Below are 24,439 nucleotides of genomic sequence, written 5' to 3'. Positions count from 1 at the left end.
TTTTTATCAATACATTAAATCTTATAAAAATATTTAAATTAAATTTTAAAAACACAATTACATTTTTCTATGTGACTAATAAATTTAATTGTTAAAATTCCTCTTATTTTAATATGAATAGGTTATAAAAAATTAAAAAGCAAAATAACATAAAACATGTTTTGACGGATGTCCGTGACTAAAGAACCTTATCATAATACACAAAAACGAATATAATATCATCACAAAATAAAAACGTTGAATTATTTTTATGACCCATTGCTCATTTTATATTGTGTTCCGAGTATTTAATGACGACCGGGAAATGCACATTTTTAAAAACTTAATTCCGAGCATTATTCAACCCTTTAATTGCAGTTCCAACAAATTCACACCGAAATGCATCGTTAATTCTGGGGGAATTAAAATAACTGGGCCAGTGGCGCTTGAAATCCGATTGAAATCATTTTCAGGGGAGGTCTGCTCAAATCATTTGCTTTTGCTGGGTGTTTTATGATGATGATGTGCTATGTGTCGGGGATTTGTTTATGTTGACACATTAAATGGAATGACACGATCACATAACTCAAACAGATCTATTGGCACGATCTGGTATGGTATTTTTAAACCGAATGTGGGATTAAAAATAGGAACAAGAATTCACACAACTTACACTTGACGGTCGAGAAAAGGGAGACAACCAAATAAATTATAAGAAATTTATGGGCTTTCGGGGAGCCAAAGACCGCACTCATTCTGAATCCTATGAACCTCACCGACGAACTGAACCCGTGGGCCACTGACACACTGGAACTTAAGTGCCAAATGGAGTGGCTGGGTGTCATCAAATGATTTAATTGTGGCAATTTTCGAAATCACATTTAATTTAATCGACAGGTAGAATTTTTTGTTTTTTATACGATGAACTTGAAAAGTTGAAGGATGGTTAGAGGTAAAGCACCCGAAATTCCCCCTTATTTGAAAGCCAATCTCAAATACATTTTGGATGCGCTTATTTATTGTTTGGTTTGGGAAAGTAAAGTTCCATTAAATCTAAATGCCGACTACGACTACCTTGATAACGTGCTGTTTATAAGGGTATTTTGTATATAAATAAATTATGTGTGTGCGTGCTAGACATCGTCCGAGATCCAAAAGTCCAGGATCTGGCAAGGATCAGGCCACCTACTCGCGGTGCTTGCAGTCCAGGAATAGTTGAGCCTGGGATTGCACAAAACGGAAGATCTCGAGCAGCATTTCGTTGGAGGTCTTGCAGTTGCCTTGCTGGGACTCGAAAAAGGATCCAGGACCAGCTCCGCCCACCGAACGCTTGCCCCAATCCGGCGAGAAAGTTAGCTAAAATAAAATAAAATATTAAATATTATCATGAAGATCCAAAGAGTGATATTAGATCTACTCACCTGACACTGGACGCAGGCCAGGAGCAGGAAAAGCACTGCGGCAATGAGGACTTCGCTCTTGGGATTCATTTTGAGTTCTATGCTGCTTTATCCCGATTTTACCCTGCTTTTATACTGGCATTCTGGACCCCAAAGTAGCCAGCAATTAATTAACCCCAGCACTTGCAAGGATTTCAGCTATAATTGGTTTTTTGCTCCTTCAATTCCAATCGCCAGACGTCATTAAAACATTCTTCTATGTGGAAGCGTTTGTGATTCTCCATGTGTTTATTAGAATTGCGCATACGTTTAATATTAAATATAATTATATATTTATTTATATACCATTAAATAAGTTTCGTTAAATTAAGCAGTGTGTGTATAAGAGTTAAACGAGATTGCGGCTTAAGCAACTGGTTGCAAATACATTTTGGCGAACAATAAACCATATAGAAATCCGGCTGGGGACATGTACAAAAATATTATGTTAAGTGAGTTTTTGTGCGCCTGGCAGCCTGGCGGATATATAGTACAAAAATGTAGTGTGTGTGAGTTTTGTGTGAAATACAGAATTTGATGTTTTAGCTTTCTACGCGCGAGAACGAGAACGAGGCACTCAATTTTTTGTTACAACAAAATCGGATTGTAAGCAGTTTACATATATGTATACGTATATATATTAGTAGTAAATAACAATACAAATTACAATAACACATTATTACGTTTTGGCTTAATCGAAACAAACGTTCTGGGTTTTAGTTATTGCATTATAAAAACAAATGGCCAGCGTTTAGCCACGATTGGTAATAATTATATAGAAAACATTCGTCCTTAATTGTTGTCGTCGATCAACAAATAATATTACAAAAATATATGTAGAAATATATATATTATATATGTTATTCGTGTGAATCTGTTCTTGTATATATCTAACTATGTTTCGTGTTGCTGTTTGCATGTGGCATTGTTAGTAAGTAAGTTTCTTCGTAGCTATTTGAAGGTGGCGAAGCTTTTATTCGATTCGTTCGTTGAATGCGACATGGGCACCTGGGCAGGTAAGAAATGCACTTCGTTTGGGCTCGTTGATTACTGGTTTCGGTTTTGGGTTACTGGTTTATCGTCTTCTCGGAACGGAATTCAAAGCTCAGTCGACGCGTGTTTTTCAATTTTAAAAAATTTGGTGTTATACTCGTTAAATGTTTTGTTTGGCTCCTGCTTCCGCTGCGGCATTCAGGAGATTCTCTCTTTTACATCAGGCAGCACTTCCTCTTGCCCTTCTTCTTGTAACTCTGCTCGATGAAGGGACGCTCGGCGATTTGGAACTTCCGCACGATCCTCACCAGCTCGTGGAAAGCCTGATCGACATTCACACGCAGCTTGGCACTGCACTCGATGTAGGGGATCATTAGGCTGCGACTGGTGTTCTGCGCCTCCTCCAAGGAAACCTGCTGCTGGTGCTTCAAATCGCACTTGTTACCGACCATCAGCATGGGGAACTCGTCGCGATCCTTGACGCGCAGTATTTGGCGCTGGAACTTGGGGATCTCATCGAAGCTGGAATGATCGTTGAGGGCGAAGACGAGCAGGAAGCCCTCGCCGGAGCGCATATACTGCTCCCGCATGGCACTGAACTCCTCCTGACCAGCCGTGTCCAGAACTAGGGATTATTAGGGATTACAATTTATGATAGAAAGGTATAAATTTTAGAGTTCTGCATGAGTGTACTTGAAAGTCAATTTTTAAGATCAGTTAATTTGATTTTTTCATAAGGAAAAACAAGTGATAAATAGATATAAAATAAATTCGAATCACCTAAATAATTTGCTTAGTAATTTTATCACTTCCACTCATTTTTATTCGGTGCTTGTATCACTTGTTTTTTTTTTACGAGTGATCAAGTGAAACGATAATCCAAGTTTACTCACTTAAACTCACTCACTCTATTTTCAAAAAATGGACTTGTTTGTCAATTCAAGTGTACTTATGCAGGACTCTAGTATAAAAGTCCTAACTTACTGTCCAATTTGGCTGGCACATCATCTATGTTGCACTGCTTCGTATACGAGTCTTCAATGGTGGGATCGTAGTCCGTGACGAAGTAGCTCTGCAAAAGATTAGGAATGGTATATTACTATGATAAGATGACTATATAAACACATATCACTCTGTTTCTGCTGCTGTTTCTGATTTGTTTACACACGTCACTTTTATCATCATCCACTATGCTCTATATATCTTCGGGAAAAGCTACATACTTATATATATGTATTTTGTAGACGAAAGATGTGCAGATGACGCAAATGACTAAAAATAAATGGAAGCGGGCGGGCATTGTGGTCGTGACCATGGCACACACTATATGGCTATGGATCGTTTCGGCACACCCAGAAAACTAAGGGGGGCTACTTTTTGGCTACCACAACTCCCTGATCCGAATCCGGATCCCCCCGAAATGGAGATACACACGGGGGTGTGGCTGATGATGATGATCTCTGACCAAAACTATGCACACACGCATGTCTAAATCCAAATACAGACGCAAGTCGCTTGTTGCTTGTTTGTTGCTCTGGCCAAAACAAGGGCCGTCCCCCCTCCTCCGCCCCTGTGATTTCCCCTCTCTCTTCTTGACTCCACACCGCCCCTGTGCGAAAGCGACGTCACCTGCGGGTGTCTGGGTGCTCTATGGTTGCTCCTGGCGCCTCACCTGGATGAACTGTATCGTGATCGCAGACTTTCCCACGCCGCCGCCGCCGACGACCACCAGTTTGTACGTTTGCATCTGCATTTCCCCGTTTATTTCGACCAGTTGGCCAGCGAAATTTCTTAGTTTCTCTTCTTCTTCCGCGACACCTCAGTGTGACCAGGGCGTATGCGCAATATTTGGGCGAACGTAAGAGAAGCAACGTAAGCAAACGTAAGTGATGTAAAATAATTAAACTGTCGTATCTGAATCGTCCAAATTACGACTAAAACACCGTTAAACTAAATTTTTAAAAGAAAAAAATACAACTTTTGCTAACTATACACATTTATTTTCGCATTTTATAAGTTTTAGGTATTGTAAAGAAATTTATTTACCGCACACATCAATACACTTACATTAAATACTTAAAATTTTCTTTGAAATTATTAATTTTTTTTCGTATTTAATAAGTTTTTAGTATTGTAAAGAAATAATTTAGGATCAAATTGTTCTGCTTTTTATAATTTTTTTCTGTTATTAAAATATTTTTTAATTTTTGTAATAATTACTTTATATAATTTTTTACAGTAGGGGGATTCCCTAAACTGTTGAATTGCTGAATTGTTGAATTTTGGTCAGCTGTTAATCAGCTGTTCCATACAAAGTCAACTTTCAGAAATTTCAGCAATTCAACAGCCTCGGGGCTGCTGAAAATTTTGTTGAATTGCTGAAAAGCCAGAGTTGTCACCTTTTTTAAAAGTCGTGGCAACTCTGTAACATTTTAGTATCACCAGTACACATTATTAATTTTAAAATCAACTTAGAAAGCATATTTGTGGTTCTTTTTACCTTGGTAACACTTTTAGACAGTAACTAGCAATAATAAATCAAATTTTACATGCTTTAAGTTCCGTGAAATTTTTCAACAAATAACAGCTGTTTGAAAATTCAACAGGAACCATTTTGGGTCGTTCCCTTAATTGCTGAAATTTTTTGTTGAATTTTCAACAATTCAGCAATTCAACAGTTTAGGGAATCCCCCTAGTGCTAATACCCTGTAAATCAGCGACGCTCAATATACCGACTTATTGGAAAATGTTATATTCCAGCCAGCAGCGACTGGTCATACTGTGGTATAGTCATCCAAAAAAAAAAACAGAAAAAAATACAGAAAATTGGCCAAGGAGTAGATAAAATTCTTTAGGCCAAGTTAAGACAGCAAAAAACATAAAAAACCCTACAAAAACAGATAGACAAAGTGCAATACTAAAGTGTTCATTAAGCGAGACCAATAGAAAGCAGTGAAAATGGCCTTGAAAGTGCTGGTGGGCCAGAAGCTGATGAACGAGGTGGTGAAGTACAAGCCCCCAGCCCCCAAAAAGCAGGGCGTTACGTCGGCGGCCGCCGCGGGGGCGGGTGGCATGGAATGGAGGGTCCTAGTGGTCGACAAGCTGGGAATGCGCATGGTCTCCGCCTGCACCAAGATGCACGAGATCAGCGCCGAGGGCATCACTTTGGTGGAGGATATCAACAAGAAGCGCGAACCGCTGCCCACAATGGATGCGATTTATCTGATTACCCCGTCGGATGAGTCAGTGCGTGGGTTGATTCGAGACTTCGAGAATCCCGCAAGGCCCATGTATCGCTATGCGCACGTCTTCTTCACGGAGGTCTGCCCCGAGGAGCTGTTCAACGATCTCTGCAAGTCCTGTGCCGCTGGGAAAATCAAGACCCTGAAGGAAATCAACATTGCATTTTTGCCCTACGAATGCCAGGTTTTCTCGCTGGACTCACCGGACACCTTTCAGTGCCTGTACTCCCCGGCTTTTGCTTCCATAAGGAGCAAGCACATCGAGCGGATTGCCGAGCAGATAGCCACCTTGTGCGCTACTTTAGGGGAATATCCGAATGTTCGCTATCGCAGCGACTGGGACAGGAACATTGATCTCGCCGCCTCGGTGCAGCAGAAGCTGGACGCCTACAAGGCGGATGATGCCACCATGGGCGAGGGTCCCGAGAAGGCCCGCTCCCAGCTGCTGATCCTCGATCGCGGCTTCGATTGCGTGTCGCCACTGCTGCATGAGTTGACTCTGCAGGCCATGGCCTACGATTTGCTGCCCATTGTCAACGATGTGTATCGCTATACTCCGGGGCCCAATCAACCGGATAAGGAGGTGCTGCTCGACGAGAATGACGACCTATGGGTGGAGCTGCGTCACGAGCATATCGCTGTGGTCTCCACCCAGGTGACTCAGAACCTCAAGAAGTTCACCGACTCGAAGCGCATGGGCTCGGCCGACAAGTCGTCGATGAGGGATCTCTCGCAGATGATCAAGAAGATGCCGCAGTATCAGAAGGAGCTGTCCAAGTACTCGACCCACTTGCATCTGGCCGAGGACTGCATGAAGTCGTATCAGAACTATGTGGACAAGCTGTGTCGCGTGGAACAGGACTTGGCCATGGGCACGGATGCCGAGGGCGAGAAGATCAAGGATCATATGCGCAACATTGTGCCCATTTTGCTGGACGCCAATGTCTCGAACTATGACAAAGTTCGCATTATTGCCCTCTATGTGATGATTAAGAATGGCATTTCGGAGGAGAATCTTACGAAGCTCTTCACGCATGCGCAGCTGTCGCCGAAGGATCAGGATATGGTGCGTAATCTTAGTTGCCTGGGCATCAATGTCATTGCAGATTCGCGCAAGAAGGTGTACTCGGTGCCGAGAAAGGAAAGGACTACGGAGAGCACCTACCAGATGTCCCGCTGGACACCGGTGATCAAGGACATCATGGAGGATTGCATAGAGGACAAGCTGGATCTGCGTCACTTTCCGTTTTTGGAGGGCAGGGCCCAGAATACCAACTATCATGCCCCGACCAGTGCTCGCTACGGTCACTGGCACAAGGATAAGGGGCAGGCGCAGGTGAAGAACGTGCCCAGGCTCATCGTTTTCATTGTGGGCGGCGTCAGCATGTCCGAGATGCGTTGCGCCTACGAGGTAACCAATGCAGTTCGCAATTGGGAGGTCCTTGTGGGCTCTTCGCACGTCCTGTCGCCCGAGATCTTTCTCAGCGACTTGGGCAGTCTCTCCAAGGAGGACTAAACTACTTATTGGATCATTGTCTTGTTAACGATTTTGTCGTCATTTATCGTGTTTAAAAATAGTTTGTTATTCCTTACCAAAAGGTTCAAAATGATTCCTTAAGAAATTATTATACTAATATTGCAATATATAAACAATACATAAATTATATACGCATTACATAATATATATATTAAAATTATATAGTATTTTATTCTTAGCCGAATATAAATAAATATTAACGTCAATAATACGCGTAGTATTATTTCAATTAAGCCCCTATACTGGCTCTTATACTGTAGTATGAAAAATATATAGAAAACACGGGACACGGATTTCACAGCACCATCAAATATTCACCTCGGATAAATAAACAAAAAATTAAATGTATTTCCGAACTTAGTCAAATTGAAAAAAGTTATGGATGAGCCTGTGTACTAATGCATATTCGGCAAAATGACATCAGAAAATATTTAAATGTTAACACTAAAGATAAAATATTGAACCAAACTTTCCAAAAATTATGATATTTCGAAATTGGTTCAATGATTGTATGTATTTGATATAATTCGAACTATATTAAAGTGCAAGTTCAAATTTTTCGCACCCGATGCATCTAAATGTATTGTAATTTCTTCAATACCCAATAAAGCTTACAAAAAAAATTAAACAAATGGTTTCTAAGTTTTAATTTAATAACTTATTTGAGAATAACTTTTTTTTTAAACAAAATTTTGAAAATTTAAACCAACAAATTTTTAGTCTGAAATTTGTGATGCAGTTCAAAAATGTTTTTACACAGTTTAAAAAAAAATAAATATGGTTTGAAATTGAATATTTATTACCTATTTGAGTTTAAGGTTTTTTTCTAAAACACTTTCAAAAATACCAACTTACAAAAAAAAAAGTTTTTAAATTATTTTTTAATGGTTTTTTTCATATTTTAGAAAAATATTGCAAACTGTTCTGAAAAAAATAAAATAAAATGGGGTTTTTAAAAATTACTTTTTAAAAAATCCACGAAATCGATGGTAGGTTTGAAAAATACTAAACAAAAATACCAAACATTCGTATTTTGGCGCCCAGGCAACGGTCATACTGCAGCCCCACGCCAAACAATTTGTTGCCTTGCTAAATTTATAAAATTGCACACACAAAATGCCGGAAGAGATTATCGCAGACGATAAGAAGAGTCACTTGCCTTGGATTGAGAAGTACCGACCGGTGAAGTTCAAGGAGATTGTGGGCAATGAGGACACGGTAGCCAGACTTTCCGTCTTTGCCACCCAGGGAAATGCACCCAATATCATAATAGCTGTGAGTTTTTACAGATTAAAATATAGAAAAGGTTACTTATTGTGATTTATAGGGTCCCCCTGGCGTGGGCAAGACCACCACCATTCAGTGCCTGGCGCGGATCCTCCTGGGAGACAGCTACAAGGAAGCAGTCCTCGAGCTAAACGCCTCCAATGAGCGCGGAATCGATGTGGTGCGCAACAAGATCAAGATGTTTGCCCAGCAAAAGGTGACACTGCCGCGGGGCAGGCACAAGATCGTGATCCTCGACGAGGCGGACAGCATGACGGAGGGCGCCCAGCAGGCCCTGCGCCGCACCATGGAGATCTACAGCAGCACCACGCGATTCGCCTTGGCCTGCAACACCAGCGAGAAGATCATCGAACCGATTCAATCGCGCTGCGCCATGCTGCGATTCACCAAATTGTCGGATTCGCAGGTTCTGGCCAAGCTCATCGAGGTGGCCAAGTGGGAGAAGCTCAACTACACGGAGGATGGCCTAGAGGCCATTGTTTTCACTGCCCAGGGAGATATGCGACAGGGCCTGAACAATCTGCAGTCCACCGCCCAGGGATTCGGCGATATTAATGCGGAGAACGTGTTTAAGGTCTGCGATGAGCCGCATCCCAAGCTCCTGGAGGAGATGATCCATCACTGTGCCGCCAATGATATACACAAGGCCTACAAGATCCTCGCGAAGCTGTGGAAGCTAGGCTATTCGCCGGAGGACATCATTGGGAACATTTTCCGCGTCTGCAAGCGCATCAACATCGATGAGCACCTGAAGTTGGACTTTATCCGGGAGATAGGCATCACCCACATGAAGATCGTGGACGGAATCAACTCTTTGCTGCAGCTCACCGCCCTGCTGGCCAAACTGTGCATAGCGGCCGAGAAGCATTAGCTGTTATGAAAAACTATTTGTTATAGGGTCCTAAGTTTACGGTCAAGTTGCTGAATAAATCTCGAGAATGAATGTTTGGTAAGGATTTTTTTTATTTCAAATTTTTAAATTCTTAGTACATTTTATATGCTAGATATATTTGATAAAACTTAATTTTAACTTTTTTTAAAAATGTACCTAACTTGAAAGTTTTACCTAGTATTTAAAATACTTGACAACCCTGGCTGAGTATTCAAAATATACCGCTACTAAAACAAATTGGTACCACAAGATAAATCGATGGAGTATACTTAATAACTGTTAATAAAATTAATCAGACATAAATAACAACCGTTTAATTAACATAAATAATAAAAAATAGATATGTCTAATTCAACCGCATTTAGTATTTTCTCCAAATCAATAGGTATTTTTTCACCCACCACATTGCCAGGTATTTTAAAAACATCGATGCTATCGAAAGTCTCCCATCTCTAGTTTGCAGCGCTAAAAAAAAGAGCGAAGTGAATATGGCGAGTCTTGGGGTCCAACACGAAAATATTTCGACTAATCCAGAAGGTACGCATTGAAAACAGCCTTCGAGGAGTGCGAGATCGAAGGACGCAGCCCCCCGCGTGGTTGGCGATCCAAAAGCGGCCAGGACCTACGCGATTTCGGGGCGTTTTCGAGGGCCAAAAGGTGCTGGTCGACTGCGCAGCAAAACGGCACTCACACCACGGGCCAAAAAGCAAAAACGGAGTGAAAAAAAAGAGAAAAAAAAAACGAAAACCAAGAAGCCAGAAGTGTCTCCCCCTCGAAATGGGTGGATATTTCGAGTTCCCCCGATTTCGATCCGGAGTTTTGAGTTTATAAATAAGTTCTCCAGTCCGCAGGCGAGAAGGAGAAAGAGATTTTCCGTATTTTCCTCTATTCTCTCTCGCTTCGTCATCGCAGCTGCTGCTTCTGCTGCTGCGCTGCCTTTGTGTTTGTGTGTGTTTTTGTGTTCCCTCCCTCCTCCGCTCTTTCGCCTTCTTTTTCCACCTTTCCTTTTTGGCAAAAACGGAACGGCAAGGCAATTGATTTTCCCCGCGATGTAAAACTCCCGGAAAATCCACCGCACACACTCATCCGACCAATTTTTCCGTACTTCTTTTTGCAGTGGAAAACACACCATCCAAGCGAGCCGAAAGTCGCGAGGGCAGCGCCGAGCGAAAAGGTAAGTTTTTCTAAAGGGGATTATCTCTCTACGGGGGTTACATAAAGTGGGGGCACCTCTATATCTTTTTGCACCATATGAAATCTCCTTAAAAAATCACAAAAAATTCACCATTCAGCCCACGCACTCGCACCTGCCAAGATCACGGGCTGCAGCGCCGGCGCAACCTTGCATTGGTTCGCCCAGGTGGGCGGTCCAATCTCCGCCAGCGAAGACGACTCTCAAGGTAGTTGGCATTCCATTAGCCACGCCCCTTACCGTACCGCTCCGCCCACAAATAAAAACAACGAATGCTCTAAATGCTTGCCGCATGATCTCACTAACAAATAATAAGACCCATAGTCCACCTTATCGCGATTTTAACCCCCGGAATACCTCTGTCATTTGTCTATTACAAGTCTGGAGCTCACTGAGAACCACTGTTTTGCTCATAGCTAAATCTTCTTATCTATTCTTCTTCACTAAAGTGACACGATTCATAACCACAGTGACATCTTAACTATCCACTTTGATTTTAAATATATTTTGCTAAGCTTGTTTGTTTTTATTAACTACAAACTAATATCAAAGTATTGTAAATTTTATAATGTTTATAAAAAGTGTATATCGTAGAAAAAATTAATACATTTTCATCTCAAAAGTGATAGAATGCTAAGGGAGCATATCTTCCAGTTTGTCTCTCTCGATTTAAGATGTTAAATGCCAATATGAACTTGTGTTTATTATTATAAAAATATTTTATTTTTTTTTAACAAGCATGAATAAGTATTTTGGAATTCTTAATTTATATGACAAACAATATATGAAGAGTTTTTAAACGAGAGATATGGGATACATCAGCTTTTACCAGCTTATAGAATTCATTAAAAATCAAAGTCACGCTTTATTGGCTTTTAGTTATAGTTCTTGTTTCTCCAAACAAAATCAAAGCTCAGATAAAAATGGCTATGCATTAATTAGCAAACATTTCTTCTAAGCTTTTGCCATTTGCTATCTTTGAATCATAAAGTTCTTATAAGATTTATAGGAAATAATACATTGTTCATTTGGATTTTCCTCAAATAAGAAAGAAAATGCAAAAGCGAGTACAAGAAAGTAAATACAAAATTGATTTTCCCAAGTGAAAAATCAATTGCAAAATTCTTGGCCTTCCAAAACGCATTGGTGGTTAAAATCCACAAAAATTTGCTTGCGACCTTGGCCGATGATAATATTTTATTTGTCTGGATCTTTTTTTTTTTGCACCTGTAACGAGCGACAAGATTGACTTGCAGTTGTTCCTTTGTCGTCTCACTTACGTCATGGAATTCCAAAAATATCTTAACCGATAAGGCGATAAGAACCGGTTCCCAGTTCGATTATGCAGACTTTGGCAGAAAAAGCAGCCGCATGTTAACAATATCATTATTATTATTATTGTTTATTTCTCGCATTTTTCCGCCTCAATGTCATTTCAATAGAACACAAAATGTGCGCTTGCATTAGCTATTTGCTTTTTGCTTTTTCTATCGCCCATTTTGCACATAGGCAAATTTTCCGAGCGTGTATTTGTGCTGCTAGTTTGTCAATTGACCCACAAAAAAAGCGAGTGTACATCGTCGATGACGTCAGCGTGCTCGGGGGCCCATGTAAATAACTCTCGCCGGCAAAAGTCGAAAAATGTCTGGTAGCCATATACATTATATTAAGCAGAAATTTATAGATTTTTCTGATTCGGCCACAGGTAGCAAGTTTCCCACTTTTATTTGCCTGCGAACCGTAACTTGTTTATCCAAAAATTCGATTTATTCCCTTATACGTACAAGAATCTCCACTAATTTGTTACGCTTTTTAGCGTCCAAAGACCGCGAGGAGAAACTGAAATATGCCCGCGATCGACAAAATGAGGAGCGGCACCGGAAGATCGAGGAGCTGCGCGCCCAGGCGGAGGCTGCCCAGCGGTATCGCGAACAAAAGGAGGAGGAGCGCCGGCGACGCATCGAGGAGATCCGCACCCGGGACACAGAGAAGCGCCACCAGGTGGAGGAGCGCAAAAAGGCAATTTACGAGGCCGAAAAGGAACGTCGCGAGTACATTCTCAAAAAGAATCAGGTAAGTAGTTGAACCATATACCTTTAAAATTTAATTCCTATCTAATAATGCATATATTATCCCTCCAAAGGAACGCGAATCCCGGATAGAAGTTAAAAAGCGGGACAGAAACTCCATCGGCTTCGCTTTCGGCTCCTCGACTCCCCGCCTGCTGGATGTGCCCGCGGATTATGGCCTGGTATCGCCCAGTGCCTTTTGGGGTCAGCGGAGGTGAGATCCGAATGAAAGATATCTTGGCACAGAGCACAAAAAACTAGCACAAAACACACATATTTGCTTTTAGCCAGTATTTTGGCCGATTTTATCTGGCGCTTTGTGTTGCACATGACTAATTATCGCCGGTCTTTTGATTGACATGCTAAATTAGAGACTAGACTTTTTATTATTTAATTTTTATTATCAGTGTTTGAAGTTTTTACTGCAAAATTGTTTACCAAATTAATGCAATTGCTTTGTAGTTTCAATTTAATAGATGTCTCATATAATATTATATTTAATATTGATCGATTGGCTATTCATTCTTATCTATTTTCACATTTTAACAATTGTGAATTAACACTAAAAACATTTTATTGAAAGTTATAATGGGTTTCTTATCAAATACCTATGATAATAAAATTTCACCATGATTAAGCAGTATTTCTAGTGTATGAAGGTAGATTTTAAACCTTAAAAATTTAAAATTAGGAGATTTATAAGAATAATACGACTTTGTGCTTGTCTTGATAAATATTATTTATTTAATTTACGTTGAATACCTACTAATATAATTTCTATTCCCTCCAGATCCACATCTATATCGAACGTAGCGGGCGCCTCACTCACACGTCGAAGTTCAGAGCGTGAACTTGCCGACAGTGGTGCTAAGAAGCGTGCCTCCTCGTCGACGGACCGACAAGATGGTGAGTCCCGATGCCACCGGCGGCACTTCAGTCACCCCCGAAAAACCGAAACAGAAATACACACACACTCTTGAACACTCCACACACTCCAATCGCTGAGACACCAGACACACATAATGAGATTAAATTTTACTTTGCAGTTATATCGTTATCGTTACCCTAGACACACTCGTAACTCTTGTAATTGACAAGTCCCAGTTATTGTTTAGAGATTTTGTATAACCTCCTTCCTCTACCATGTGTTATCACCCAGATGGTGTACATGTGAATTACTTTTATTATATGTATATAGAAGATATATACAAACCCCTAGCACCCACAGACTTCTCACACGGCACGATCACATTTGTTTCCTATTTCTTGATTTTTTTTCGTTTTAAATTTATTTTCCAATATGATTTGCACCCAAAAGCAAATACAGCAATCACACCTCTGTAACGTTCACTTCTCTCTCTCTGAAAAAAAATCGAAACAAATCGAAAAAACCACCGACTTCACACACAGATCACCGACGCAAGTCTTCCTCCATGTACGAGGTGTTCAATTGGGGCTATTCCAATGACGAGCCGCCCAAGCGGTTCTCGCTCTCCATCGCCGGCAGCGAGATAAATATCGATGGGCCGGCCAATCCCAATCCGCCGCCCACTTCCAAACAAACAGCCAACGCGCACAGACCTACAAATCTCACAAGAACAACAGCCACAGCAACAACAAGCACTACAACTGCAGGCCACAACAACAACAACTTTAACAACCATAACTCGTATCGTAAGGGTGAGGGTTCTTCTACTCTTCTCAGCTCCTCCTTCTCGTTCTTAACCCCCTTTTGTCGTTCTGACCCCGATTTTTCGTTTTGTTTTTGCCGTAACCCCCCCTAAAACCAAACCTAACCCCGTAATCGTATTCGTAACGCCCGTTGTAAGCTCTTAACTCGTTGTCTCTACCCCTTAACCCAAAATCAAATGGCATGTCTTGCTCTTGCCCTCAGTTTTGCATGATGTTCTTTAAGCCCCCCAGATTGTACAGACTCTAAGAAGAGCTCTCTAAAGCAGCAAAGGTCGTCTGTAAAGAATTCAACGTAGACCCCAACAGCATGGTTATTTTGTACTGAAGGTTTTTACACTGAGAAAGAAACTAAAGTCACAATTAAAAAGAAAATATTATTACTGATATAAAATAAAAATTCATTTAGGTTTATCAAATTAATTATTCGTTTTCTATTATTATAAATTATAAATATGAATTATATTTTGTTTATAAATATGTCAAATATGTGAGGTTAGATTTTTTTATAACCCCGAAAAAAAGTTTCAGTGTAAAGACCTTCCAATTTTTAGCTATTTTCGCTTTTGGTTTCAATCGTTCCTAGTATTTAAGATATTTTTTTAATATAATTTTGAGGCCGAAATCGCTAGTGAATCATTTTCGGCAGTTGCATCTAAAACTCCATTATCAAAATCCAAAAACCATGTACAAAACAAACCAACCAACAACCCAAAACCGAATATTGCAGAAGATAGCGTTGACTCATCGCCCATGGTGTTCCGAAGCGTTTACCGCAGGAAAACGGACCTCATGCCGACAATACCCAGCCCCCGAGACGGGCATTATGGTTCGCGAGGCTCCCTGAGCACCACGCCGGCCAGAACCCCAGGTAAGACCCATCCAGACGATCCTCCCTATTCCCCAGAAACATCCACCACACACTACTGCTCCAAATAGCAATCATATCCAGCGATCAGCTTCATCGTCCAGCTACGCATCTTCATCATCATCTCTCAGCTCTTCTCATTCGACATCCTTCCATCCAATTAGTTGTGTTTTCTTTTGGTTTAGCCCATTCCGGACCAAGAGTTGCCCCTATCAGTCCCCTGACTTTATTTCTGTCGATTCCCCGGGTTCTTTGCTGCTTGGGCAGAGAGAAAGTGAGAAAAAGAAAAGGCACCTGAAGAACACACCTCAAAAAACACCAAAACTTTCTACCACGCACCCTATACACACTGTAAAAAAATACACCAGACACTGGAACACACATATTCTTCTTGAACACAACTCACTTGTAAACACCATTTTGTAGCCAAGTTTATCCACATCTTTTTGTGACGTCTTCTTGTAACAGCAGTTGCGTTTGAAATCATATTGCTAAGTGGGTTTATGAGTTTTAAAAAAATTTATTGAAGCTTTAATGTAATAATTAAATATTAAACTATTTTTTTTAAATATTTAAAAGAAACCATTTTGATTAATCTGAGATTTTGATCTACACAAAAGTGTTTCTTTTTGACTAAAATCGCCAAAAAAAATTTTATTTCTATATACAATTTTTTTTTATACCCTTGCAGAGGGTATTATGATTTCAGTCAGAAGTTTGCAACGCAGTGAAGGAGACGTTTCCGACCCCATAAAGTATATATATTCTTGATCAGCATCACAAGACGAGTCGATCTAGCCATGTCCGTCTGTCCGTCCGTCTGTCCGTCTGTCTGTTTCTACGCAAACTAGTCTCTCAGTTTTTGAGCTATCGGGATGAAACTTTCCCAAAAGTCTTCTTTCTATTGCAGGTAGTATATATGTCGGAGCCGACCGGATCGGACAACTATATCTTATAGCTCCCATAGGAACAATCGGAAAAAAAAAACTTTAAAAAATTCTAGCTTCGGTGTTTTTTGAAATATTACCTTCTACTTTTGGGGATGTTATTTTTTAAATATATCTGAATTTCGAATTAATTATTTAAAAAATCGGACTACTATATCATATAGCTGCCATAGGAACGATCGGAAAGTTAATGGAAAAGTAATAGGAAATAAATTCTAGCTTCTTTGGTTTTTATTGTATTATCTTCTACTCTAGGATATGACTCTTTTTAAATATTTCCGAATTTCAATTTTAATTTAATTAAAATCGGACGACTAGGAACGATCGGAAAATTAATGAGAAATATTAGAAAATTGAACATTTTTGCGATTTGTTTATTAATAGGAATGATCTGCAAGGGTATATAAGCTTCGGCTGGCCGAAGCTAGCTTCCTTTCTTGTTTATTTTAAATATTTAAAATAAAACAAATTTTAAAGAACATAGAAAAACTATTAATTGATAATAATAAGTGGTTTTTTGAATTTAAAAAAAATATATTAAAGTATAAATGTAATAATTAATTGCTAAATTGTTTTAAAAAACATTTAAAATAAACCATTATGATTAATCTGAAATTTTGATCTATACAAAGGTGTCTTTTTGACCAAAATCGTAAAAAAAAATTTTTTTTTCCACAGAAAATTGTTTTTTTTATTATTCCTGCAAATATTGTTTGTGGCAATACTGCAAATATTTTGAATAAAACAAATTTTAAAGAACATAAAAAACTATTACTTGATAATAATACAAAGAAAATCCTAAACCTTAGGTGTAAAATAATTTTTTTTAGATGAGCATTTGTTTTTACATTTTTCCCTAACCCACCAAGATTATTTTGAACGCAACTGTTAGTAGATAAGCGTAGCTCCCTAAGGATCCGCAGCCAGAGCGGCAGGCTCGAATTCGATTCACGATTCACCAATTACAACCAATTTCAACTGAACCGCAGGACGCGCCTACTCGATGAACCGCTTGGACCAGCTGGCGCAGCCGATTCGCCGCAACGGGGAGCACATGCGGGCCATTCTGGAGCGGGAGAGGCGGGAACGGGAGCTGGAGATGCTGGACGAGACCGCCTCGCTGGGCGGAGGAGTGGGGGGGCGACGCCAGGCGAGTGCTCGAGCAAGGAGGGCGGGAAGCGCCGGCAGCGGAAGCTCCAGTGCCGCCGGCATCATGTCCCGCAGCATGACCCACCTGGCCGGAGGAGGAGGAGGTAGCCAGCAGCGGGAACGCGGAAAGTACTCGCTGGGCGGCGGCATCTCGACCAGCTTCCGACCGCTGGCCAGCGGAGCCGGAGGGCAGCGCGAGTCCACCAGTAAGAGCATGACACAGATTAGCAGTTGGTCGGTTTATGGCAGCACTACTATGGCACCTCCCAACCAACACCTGCACCACCTGCGCCAGTCCACACTTGGCCTGCAAACTGCGGCAACTAAGAAATACCTGCAGTCATCATTTGCCTCAGCCTCATCCTTCAACTCTGCATCCTTCCGCGCGAACGGGGCGACTGGGCGTGGCAGGCAGCAGCAATATGCGATCTCTACTACTAACCCCTACCACCACCACCACCGTTTTCTCGATCTCGATCCCAACTCATTGTTGCTCATGAACTCTGCTAGTCTGTTAGTGAATGCAGGTGTGTGCGATTAAACAAAAAAACAAAAACAATACAAATCGAAATCCAATTCAAACATCTCGAAAACAACCACCAATCCAAAAACACACTAGCACTACCACACAAACCACACACTAAATCTAAAGTTTAATCGAATAGCGTTGTAGCCATCTACCCATTTTCTCGAGTACTTAACCGATAGCCCCCACTTCGAACTTGAACTTTCACCACACTCCGCAAAAAAAACCAAACACACACAACACTCTCATAGGCTTTGGTTCCCCAGTAGATCGATCTCTTTATAGAGCACATACGAAGAACGACCGATTGAGGTTGTCCTTAGTTCATTTGAGCAGCAATTTGTGATCCAATTCATCTCATTCGGTTTTAAAAACCTTTTGATTGATAAATACCATCCGCAAGTCCGTTTGTTTCCAAGATTCTTATAAAAAAAATTATAATAATGCATTTTAAAAGTATTTAAAAATATTATAAAATACGTTTTTCCGTTAAAATATAAAATATTACCCTAAATATGAATAGTTTCTATATCCAAAACACATTGTAGTTGTCCAAATTCCCCATTCATTTTGAGATTCCCATCATCACATCATCATAATAGATCCTTTTTAAGGTTTTCGTGGTCCATATTGTTTGCTGCTGTCGCCATCTGTCGGTCGTTTCGTTCGTATGTATCCATAGTTACACTTATTTCAATCGGTTTTTATCACATGGTGAAGCGAATTTTTCATTTACTCTTCTTATTATTTATTTATTTCATATTTTAGCCATAACATAACATTATAAAACACGTATAAACATAAGTATTTATGGACTCAGTCTTAAAGATTGGGTTTTTTTTTTGTCTCAACCTGGTAATTGGTATATGTTCTTTGGTCCTTGGTTTTATTTTGTGTCTCCTCATTATGTTCGCTCGCTATGTGTAAGAATTGGAATCTTTCCTGTCTGTTGGTACTTTTGTTAACCTGTGTCCCTCATTTGGTTTTGTGTTCCCCCCCTGTGTCCCCTGCCCCCTGCAATAATGGTAAACTCTGGTGACGGTCACTATAACTCACGTACGCTTTATTTGGTGCTCCACATAAGCTCATCCATATTGACACCCCCTTTGACACCCTAATAAACAACTCATCCCGTATTTGTACTAATCAAAATTGACTTCTGTAGGCTCGCGATCGGGAAATGCCACACCCGGCGGACACTTCAATAGCTCAAGGCCCGGCAGCGCCATGTCCACATCGACAAACATGTCCACATCCGGAATGGTGCCCAGGCGACCGGCGACGGCACCTCGAAAACCCCGCCCAGCCAGCATCGCCGGAACGGGCATGTCCCTCGAGGGTAAAATCCTTAGTCCTTAAAATCCTAAAAACCAGAAATTAAATATTTAAAATCCCCCACAGAGATCAACAAACTGAAGAGGGATCAAAAGCCGCCCGTGAAGACGACAGCCGCCTCGCCATCCGCACAAACGACACCCAAACGAACTGCAAACCTGATGTCCACCTCCCTGATCGTGACCTCCAGCTCATCGCGGCTGAGCAGTGCCGAGAAGAAGACGCCCTCAAAAAGGGTAATATGCCTAGCCTTTAACCATATAAATTTATATCACATATAACTAAACACCGGAATTTAGAGCGGAATTTATCAGAAATCCAAAATGTTAGAAAAACATACATTTTTTACATTTCCACTGTTTGAAAAACACCTCCTGTGTTAAAAACACGCAGGGTAAATAACACTTCGTGTTAATAACATTAAAAATGTTACAGAAATGTTAACAGTTTAACATATATTTTTGACATTTTCGCTGTTTGAAAAACACCTCCTGTGTTAAAAACACTCTGTGTAAAATACACGTCGCGTTAATAACACGTCGTATAAATAAAACAAATGACATATGTGTGTTATTTATGTTTCTAACATATGTAGGCTACAATTTTTAACTCACATGTCAATAACTTAACTCAAGTTATTTACAGTGTGTCTTATTTTCCGAACCCTGATAGAAAATCCATTAAATATTAAATATGTTGCAAACCCACAGGAACCTCCTGCACCCAAGGCGGCCTCCGCATCCAAGGCTCTGCCAAGTCGCACGGCCAGTTCGGAGCGCATCAGTCGACTCAGCAAGGAGCCGAAAGGCAAGGACAACTCTGCGATGACCAGGTCCATGATCGTCACCAGCAGCAGCAGTACCACAACCATCACAAAATCGGCTCCTGCCCCGGCAGCAGCACCAGCTCCTGAGCAGAATGGCGTGGCCAAGGAGGCTGAGAAGACGCCCGCAGAGGTGCCAGTTCCTACCGAGGAGGCTCCTGCTCCAGCTGCTCCTGCTGTTCCCTTAGTGAGCAAGGCCGAAAAGGAGGCGCTGAACTCTGAGAAAACGGAGGAGCAAGTGGCTCGCCAGGAGGAGGAACAGCAGCAGCAAACTTTATTGGTGGAACCTGTGCCCGAGGCCTTGGTTACCTCAGTTAATGTAGAGGAAAAATCCGACGAGGGCACTGAAAAGGAGGTGTCCAAGCCGCAGGAGAACCAGGCTGCGCCGAAGAAACCTTCTCGCAGCAAGGAGAACTCGGAGGTGCGAGAGCTGACGCCACCCGAGGGCGCCGATCTGATGACCGCATCGATGATGGCCAAGAAGATCACGACCGAGGAGGAGGCCAAGGCCGCATTGGCCGAGAGACGACGCCTGGCCCGCGAGGAGGCCGAACGACAGGCGGAATTAGAGCGCCAACGACTGGAGGCTGAGCGCCTGGCAGAGATTAAGGCGCAGGAGGAGGAGGCCGAGCGGCAGCGTCTCTTCGAAGAGGAGTCCACGCGACTGGCCGAGGAGCAGCGCCGCGGCGAGGAGGAGCGCCTGCGCAAGGCAATCGAGGTAAGAGAGAGAGAGAACAAAGGAAACAAAGGAATCCAATTTATTATTATATCTAATTTGTTATTCACAGGAAGCCCAGCAGCGCGAGGAGGAGGAGAAACGCAAGCGCGAGGATGAGGAGAAGCAGCGCGTGGAGCGCGAGGAGGCCGAGAAGAAGGCCAAGGAGGAGGCGGAGAAGCAGCGCGTCGAGGTGGCCGAGCGGCTCAAGCGAGAGGAGAAGGAGCGCGAGGAGCGCCGCAAGCGGGTGGAGGCCATCATGTTGCGCACCCGCAAGGGCGGTGCTGCCACCACACCCTCCAAGGTAGCGATTTACTTTTACTATTTACCAGAGCCCTGCATGAGTAGAGTCATGGCTCCCTTTGATTTCATGACCCATTCGATCTATCTATGTTTTTTAAGTCATGACTCCTATAGCTCATGACTCCTATGAAGCATGATAGTATGAGCCATAACCTACTTAACTCATAAGAAATGAAGTGACTATAGCTCATCAGCTGAATCCGCGAATTCTTCATGTCAAATAATCTGCGAATTCTTTACTTCGAAAGATTCAGGTATTTTAAAGGTCGAATAATCCGCGTATTCTTTATGTCAAATAAACCGCGAATTCTTCACGTCGAGTGATACGAGTATTGTTGAGGTCGAATAATCCGCGAATTCTTTACGTCGTTTCGGTTCGGGTATTCTTAAGGTCAAATAATTCGCGGTATTTACTATACCAACTCGCAACTTATACTAATCGCAACTGATTTTTCAGGAGGCTAATGACAAAGCAGCTCCTGCTGCACCGGCTCCCGAGAACAATGACAGCAGCAACAGCAGCAGCGTCACTGGCAGCAGCAACAACTCGGCCGAGGGATCACCCAGCACTGCTGATTCCACGCCAGCGCCCGCGGCCACGGAAACTGTCCAGCAGGAGCCGCCCAACAGCCAGGCGATGTACGAGCAATCGGTGCTAGACAAGGAGAACTCGCTCATCAACAGCTTCTCCACGATGATCATCGATGAGAATGCCAAGAACCTGCAGCAGGTGAGCAACGGCAAGTTGCTGGTGGACTTCGAGGGCACCAATACTGTTCCGGCGGTGGCCAATGGCAATGGTCATATCGAGAATGTCAACAACAAGAAGTGAGTGATGGGATTATTCTTTTTTTTATATTAAATTAAATGTACCTATCCCTTTTAGTGACATCAATCTGCTGCAGGACGTAGTTGCTCCGGTTGCCAGCCAGCTAATTGACCTGAGCATCGAGTCACAAGATCTACACCTGAACAACAATAACAGCTTGCTGACGAGCACAGCGGCAACCACCACGCTAGTCACTGCTGATAGTCACGAGAATAAAGGTATGAATACTAAATAAAAAACCTCTAAATATTCAACTAATTATTTATTAACTCTTAGATATATCGCTGCTGTGAATTGGATGAGGAAATCAAACCTGATTGTTTTCTAAACCTAAATCTTGATATAGCTAAATGTGTGTGGAGTTGGAGTATTTATTTATAGGATGAGATCTATATAGGAATGCGAGAGTGTGGAGAGCGTGCGACAAATTATGGTTACTAAAAACAGGAAAACGTAAAAGCTTATAAAAACCTATATATTTAAACGTACACATTATATAGATAGAGATCTGAATCAGAATCAGAATCCCAGGCGAAGAACGAGCGAAGGAGTAGCAGCTGCAAGTTAAAATTAGTTAAGAACTAAGACAAAACCCTAAAGGAGATAAAGGAGATCGTCCCCTCAAAGTTTGGGGATCGTTTGCGAAGCAATTCAATATCAAAGAAATCTGTTTGTGAAGCACTACAACACGACTACAACTAAGCTAAAGAAAAGGAACATTTGATGCAATTTTCGATTCGATTCGATGCGATGCGTTTCGATCTAATATAATTAAAAACTCGCTTCAAAAGTTGAAAGTGCATGCTTACATTGAGTATAACTTGAGCAGGAGAAGAAGCGCCCATGCAGCGTATATAATTGAAAATTATATAAAATTAGCAGACAAACCCCTAGTTTAAAAACGCGAGATTCTACTACGGGGCACCCAGATCAAATTGTGTGTGTGCCGGGCCCCCGAGCGAGCAATAAACGAAGACGAAGACGCGGTATCCACATACCATTATTAACCATACAAAACCAACCCCCCGCCCATCCACATTTACAGCGCCTCACTGCTGGGAGGGCATACGCTCCCTTCTTTAGTTTTTGCCCAACTTTGCACAGTTGTTCTGTAAGTTAAGTTTACTACGTTGAGCCAACGAATCGTGAGGTATTATTTATTAAAAAACAAAAACGAAACAAACGAAAGAAAGTAAGAAAAAAATAGAAAAAGAGAAAGGAAATTCAATTGAAATTATTTGCTGATACTGTTTGCAGTTAGTCGAGCAGATGATATATAGGTAGCCTGTAAACAATTATATACACCCACTGTAATCACAGATGTCAGTGCTTGATATGCCTAGGTCTAGTGGAAAAAAAGGGGCAGTACCATATGTTGTACTATTTTGTAGTAGTTGAGTCCAAAATCTGATTATGCTTATGTCACCTTTTATTATTATAGTAAAGTTCTCTGTATATTATTGCGTCTTTTTTGCGTCTACGTATATATTTTTTGGTAAAACATTTTTTATATATATACACACATTTATATTTGTAATTTGTATTTATCCATGTGCAAAAATAAATTATGATGATTATTTTTTAAAGAGTCGTCGTCGTCGTCGTCCCCCTCGAAGCATGCATAACAGATTGTAAAAAATGAATCGATTTATATATAAAACCATACCATCCCCATAGTCTACGAAAACCACATAACACACACACCCACTTGTATCTGAGCGAAAGGGCCTTAACAAAGTTAGTAGGATGCATGATCGATGATCCATGATCCATGATCGATTATAGAACGATTGTAGGCAGAATCGAAGAGAGAAAGAGAATACAGTTTCGAGCGTTTCGCATGCGGAAAGCAACCGTTAATAGATTAATATATTATAATGGCAATATGTGTATGCAACTAATAAGCCCTAACTTCTAGTTAATTACTGCTTTCCTATGTTATAAACCTAATGGCGATATAATCAAAACAAAACAAAAAAGACAAGCCCACATAATCAAATGTGTATGCTACCCAACATAACAAACCTTTGAAGATCAAGCTGAATTATGTATTTTTAATATTAAATATCACACACAACAACACTTAAAAACGAACACGACAAACAGAACAACAAATTATACAAGCAATTCCCCCCTATTTATTTAGAAAACCACACTGAAACACACTAAAGAAATTCGCTTCTTATCGTAAAACCACAATTGCATAATTTATACGATTAAACAAAATATATATTTATGTGAATAAACTGTAACTAATTCTCAAGGCAAAAAGTGCGAAGAGAGATTTCCTAACTTGTTGGCTTCCAGAAAGTCCCCTCGAAATGTCATGGTCATCTGAATGGAATGCTGCTGCAATACTCTGTCGATAAGGCGGAACATGGGAAGTAACGAACGGAATTTTACTCCAGCGGATCTTTATCTTATCGTTTAGTTAGTACACTTTACAAAATATGATCAGAAATGGGGCTAATTTGCTCTCATAGCTGTCATACGAAATGTTTTTAGAAGAAATACTATTGGTCTTTCTGAAAAAGTATCAAGACTCTTGGAAAACAAGAGAAGGAATGGTTTTAAAACACTCATTGAAACTGATAAGCATGTTTTTACTTTTTCTGCATATATGTT

General features: G+C 41.1%; 5 protein-coding genes across 18 annotated transcripts; 3 read left to right on the top strand and 2 right to left on the bottom strand.

Moving 5' to 3' along the window:
* Nucleotides 1-975: 975 nt before the first annotated feature.
* Akh (Adipokinetic hormone) lies at nucleotides 976-1,555 on the bottom strand. Its single transcript, XM_017154146.3, has 2 exons — nucleotides 1,401-1,555; nucleotides 976-1,335 (listed from the first exon to the last, which is right to left on the bottom strand). Exons 1-2 carry the CDS (start codon nucleotides 1,467-1,469, stop codon nucleotides 1,165-1,167), a joined length of 240 nt encoding a protein of 79 aa, XP_017009635.1. The 5' UTR covers nucleotides 1,470-1,555; the 3' UTR covers nucleotides 976-1,164.
* A 132-nt stretch (nucleotides 1,556-1,687) lies between these two features.
* On the bottom strand, nucleotides 1,688-4,301 carry Ras64B (ras-like protein 2). Its single transcript, XM_044394666.2, has 3 exons — nucleotides 4,084-4,301; nucleotides 3,396-3,483; nucleotides 1,688-3,036 (listed from the first exon to the last, which is right to left on the bottom strand). The coding sequence occupies exons 1-3, from the start codon at nucleotides 4,162-4,164 to the stop codon at nucleotides 2,627-2,629; spliced, it is 579 nt and encodes a 192-aa protein (XP_044250601.1). The 5' UTR covers nucleotides 4,165-4,301; the 3' UTR covers nucleotides 1,688-2,626.
* Nucleotides 4,302-5,180: 879 nt separating this feature from the next.
* On the top strand, nucleotides 5,181-7,423 carry Rop (Syntaxin-binding protein Rop). The gene has a single exon (XM_044394664.2). It carries the CDS (start codon nucleotides 5,370-5,372, stop codon nucleotides 7,167-7,169), a length of 1,800 nt encoding a protein of 599 aa, XP_044250599.1. The 5' UTR covers nucleotides 5,181-5,369; the 3' UTR covers nucleotides 7,170-7,423.
* An 810-nt stretch (nucleotides 7,424-8,233) lies between these two features.
* RfC4 (replication factor C subunit RfC4) lies at nucleotides 8,234-9,416 on the top strand. The gene is made up of 2 exons (XM_017154109.3): nucleotides 8,234-8,465; nucleotides 8,518-9,416. Exons 1-2 carry the CDS (start codon nucleotides 8,307-8,309, stop codon nucleotides 9,346-9,348), a joined length of 990 nt encoding a protein of 329 aa, XP_017009598.2. The 5' UTR covers nucleotides 8,234-8,306; the 3' UTR covers nucleotides 9,349-9,416.
* Nucleotides 9,417-9,779: 363 nt separating this feature from the next.
* Nucleotides 9,780-24,085, top strand: ens (MAP7 domain containing protein ensconsin). 14 transcript variants are annotated; one of them, XM_070214273.1, is made up of 15 exons: nucleotides 9,780-9,906; nucleotides 10,487-10,543; nucleotides 12,387-12,634; nucleotides 12,705-12,844; nucleotides 13,421-13,536; nucleotides 14,041-14,310; nucleotides 15,050-15,190; nucleotides 17,124-17,489; nucleotides 18,975-19,148; nucleotides 19,211-19,380; nucleotides 19,855-20,685; nucleotides 20,756-20,986; nucleotides 21,443-21,813; nucleotides 21,872-22,032; nucleotides 22,091-24,085. In XM_070214273.1, exons 1-15 carry the CDS (start codon nucleotides 9,858-9,860, stop codon nucleotides 22,105-22,107), a joined length of 3,342 nt encoding a protein of 1,113 aa, XP_070070374.1. In that variant the 5' UTR covers nucleotides 9,780-9,857; the 3' UTR covers nucleotides 22,108-24,085. The 14 variants fall into 14 exon arrangements, with proteins under 14 accessions (XP_070070374.1, XP_017009604.2, XP_070070373.1 ...); XM_017154115.3 differs by having other exon boundaries at nucleotides 12,378-12,634; XM_070214272.1 differs by having other exon boundaries at nucleotides 12,378-12,634; nucleotides 17,124-17,810.
* Nucleotides 24,086-24,439: the final 354 nt, after the last annotated feature.

Source organism: Drosophila takahashii, chromosome 3L (assembly GCF_030179915.1).
Source record: "Drosophila takahashii strain IR98-3 E-12201 chromosome 3L, DtakHiC1v2, whole genome shotgun sequence".
NCBI lineage: Eukaryota > Metazoa > Arthropoda > Insecta > Diptera > Drosophilidae > Drosophila > Drosophila takahashii.
The sequence above is the reverse complement of the archived record's forward strand: the minus strand, read 5'-3'. Positions and strand labels throughout refer to the sequence as shown.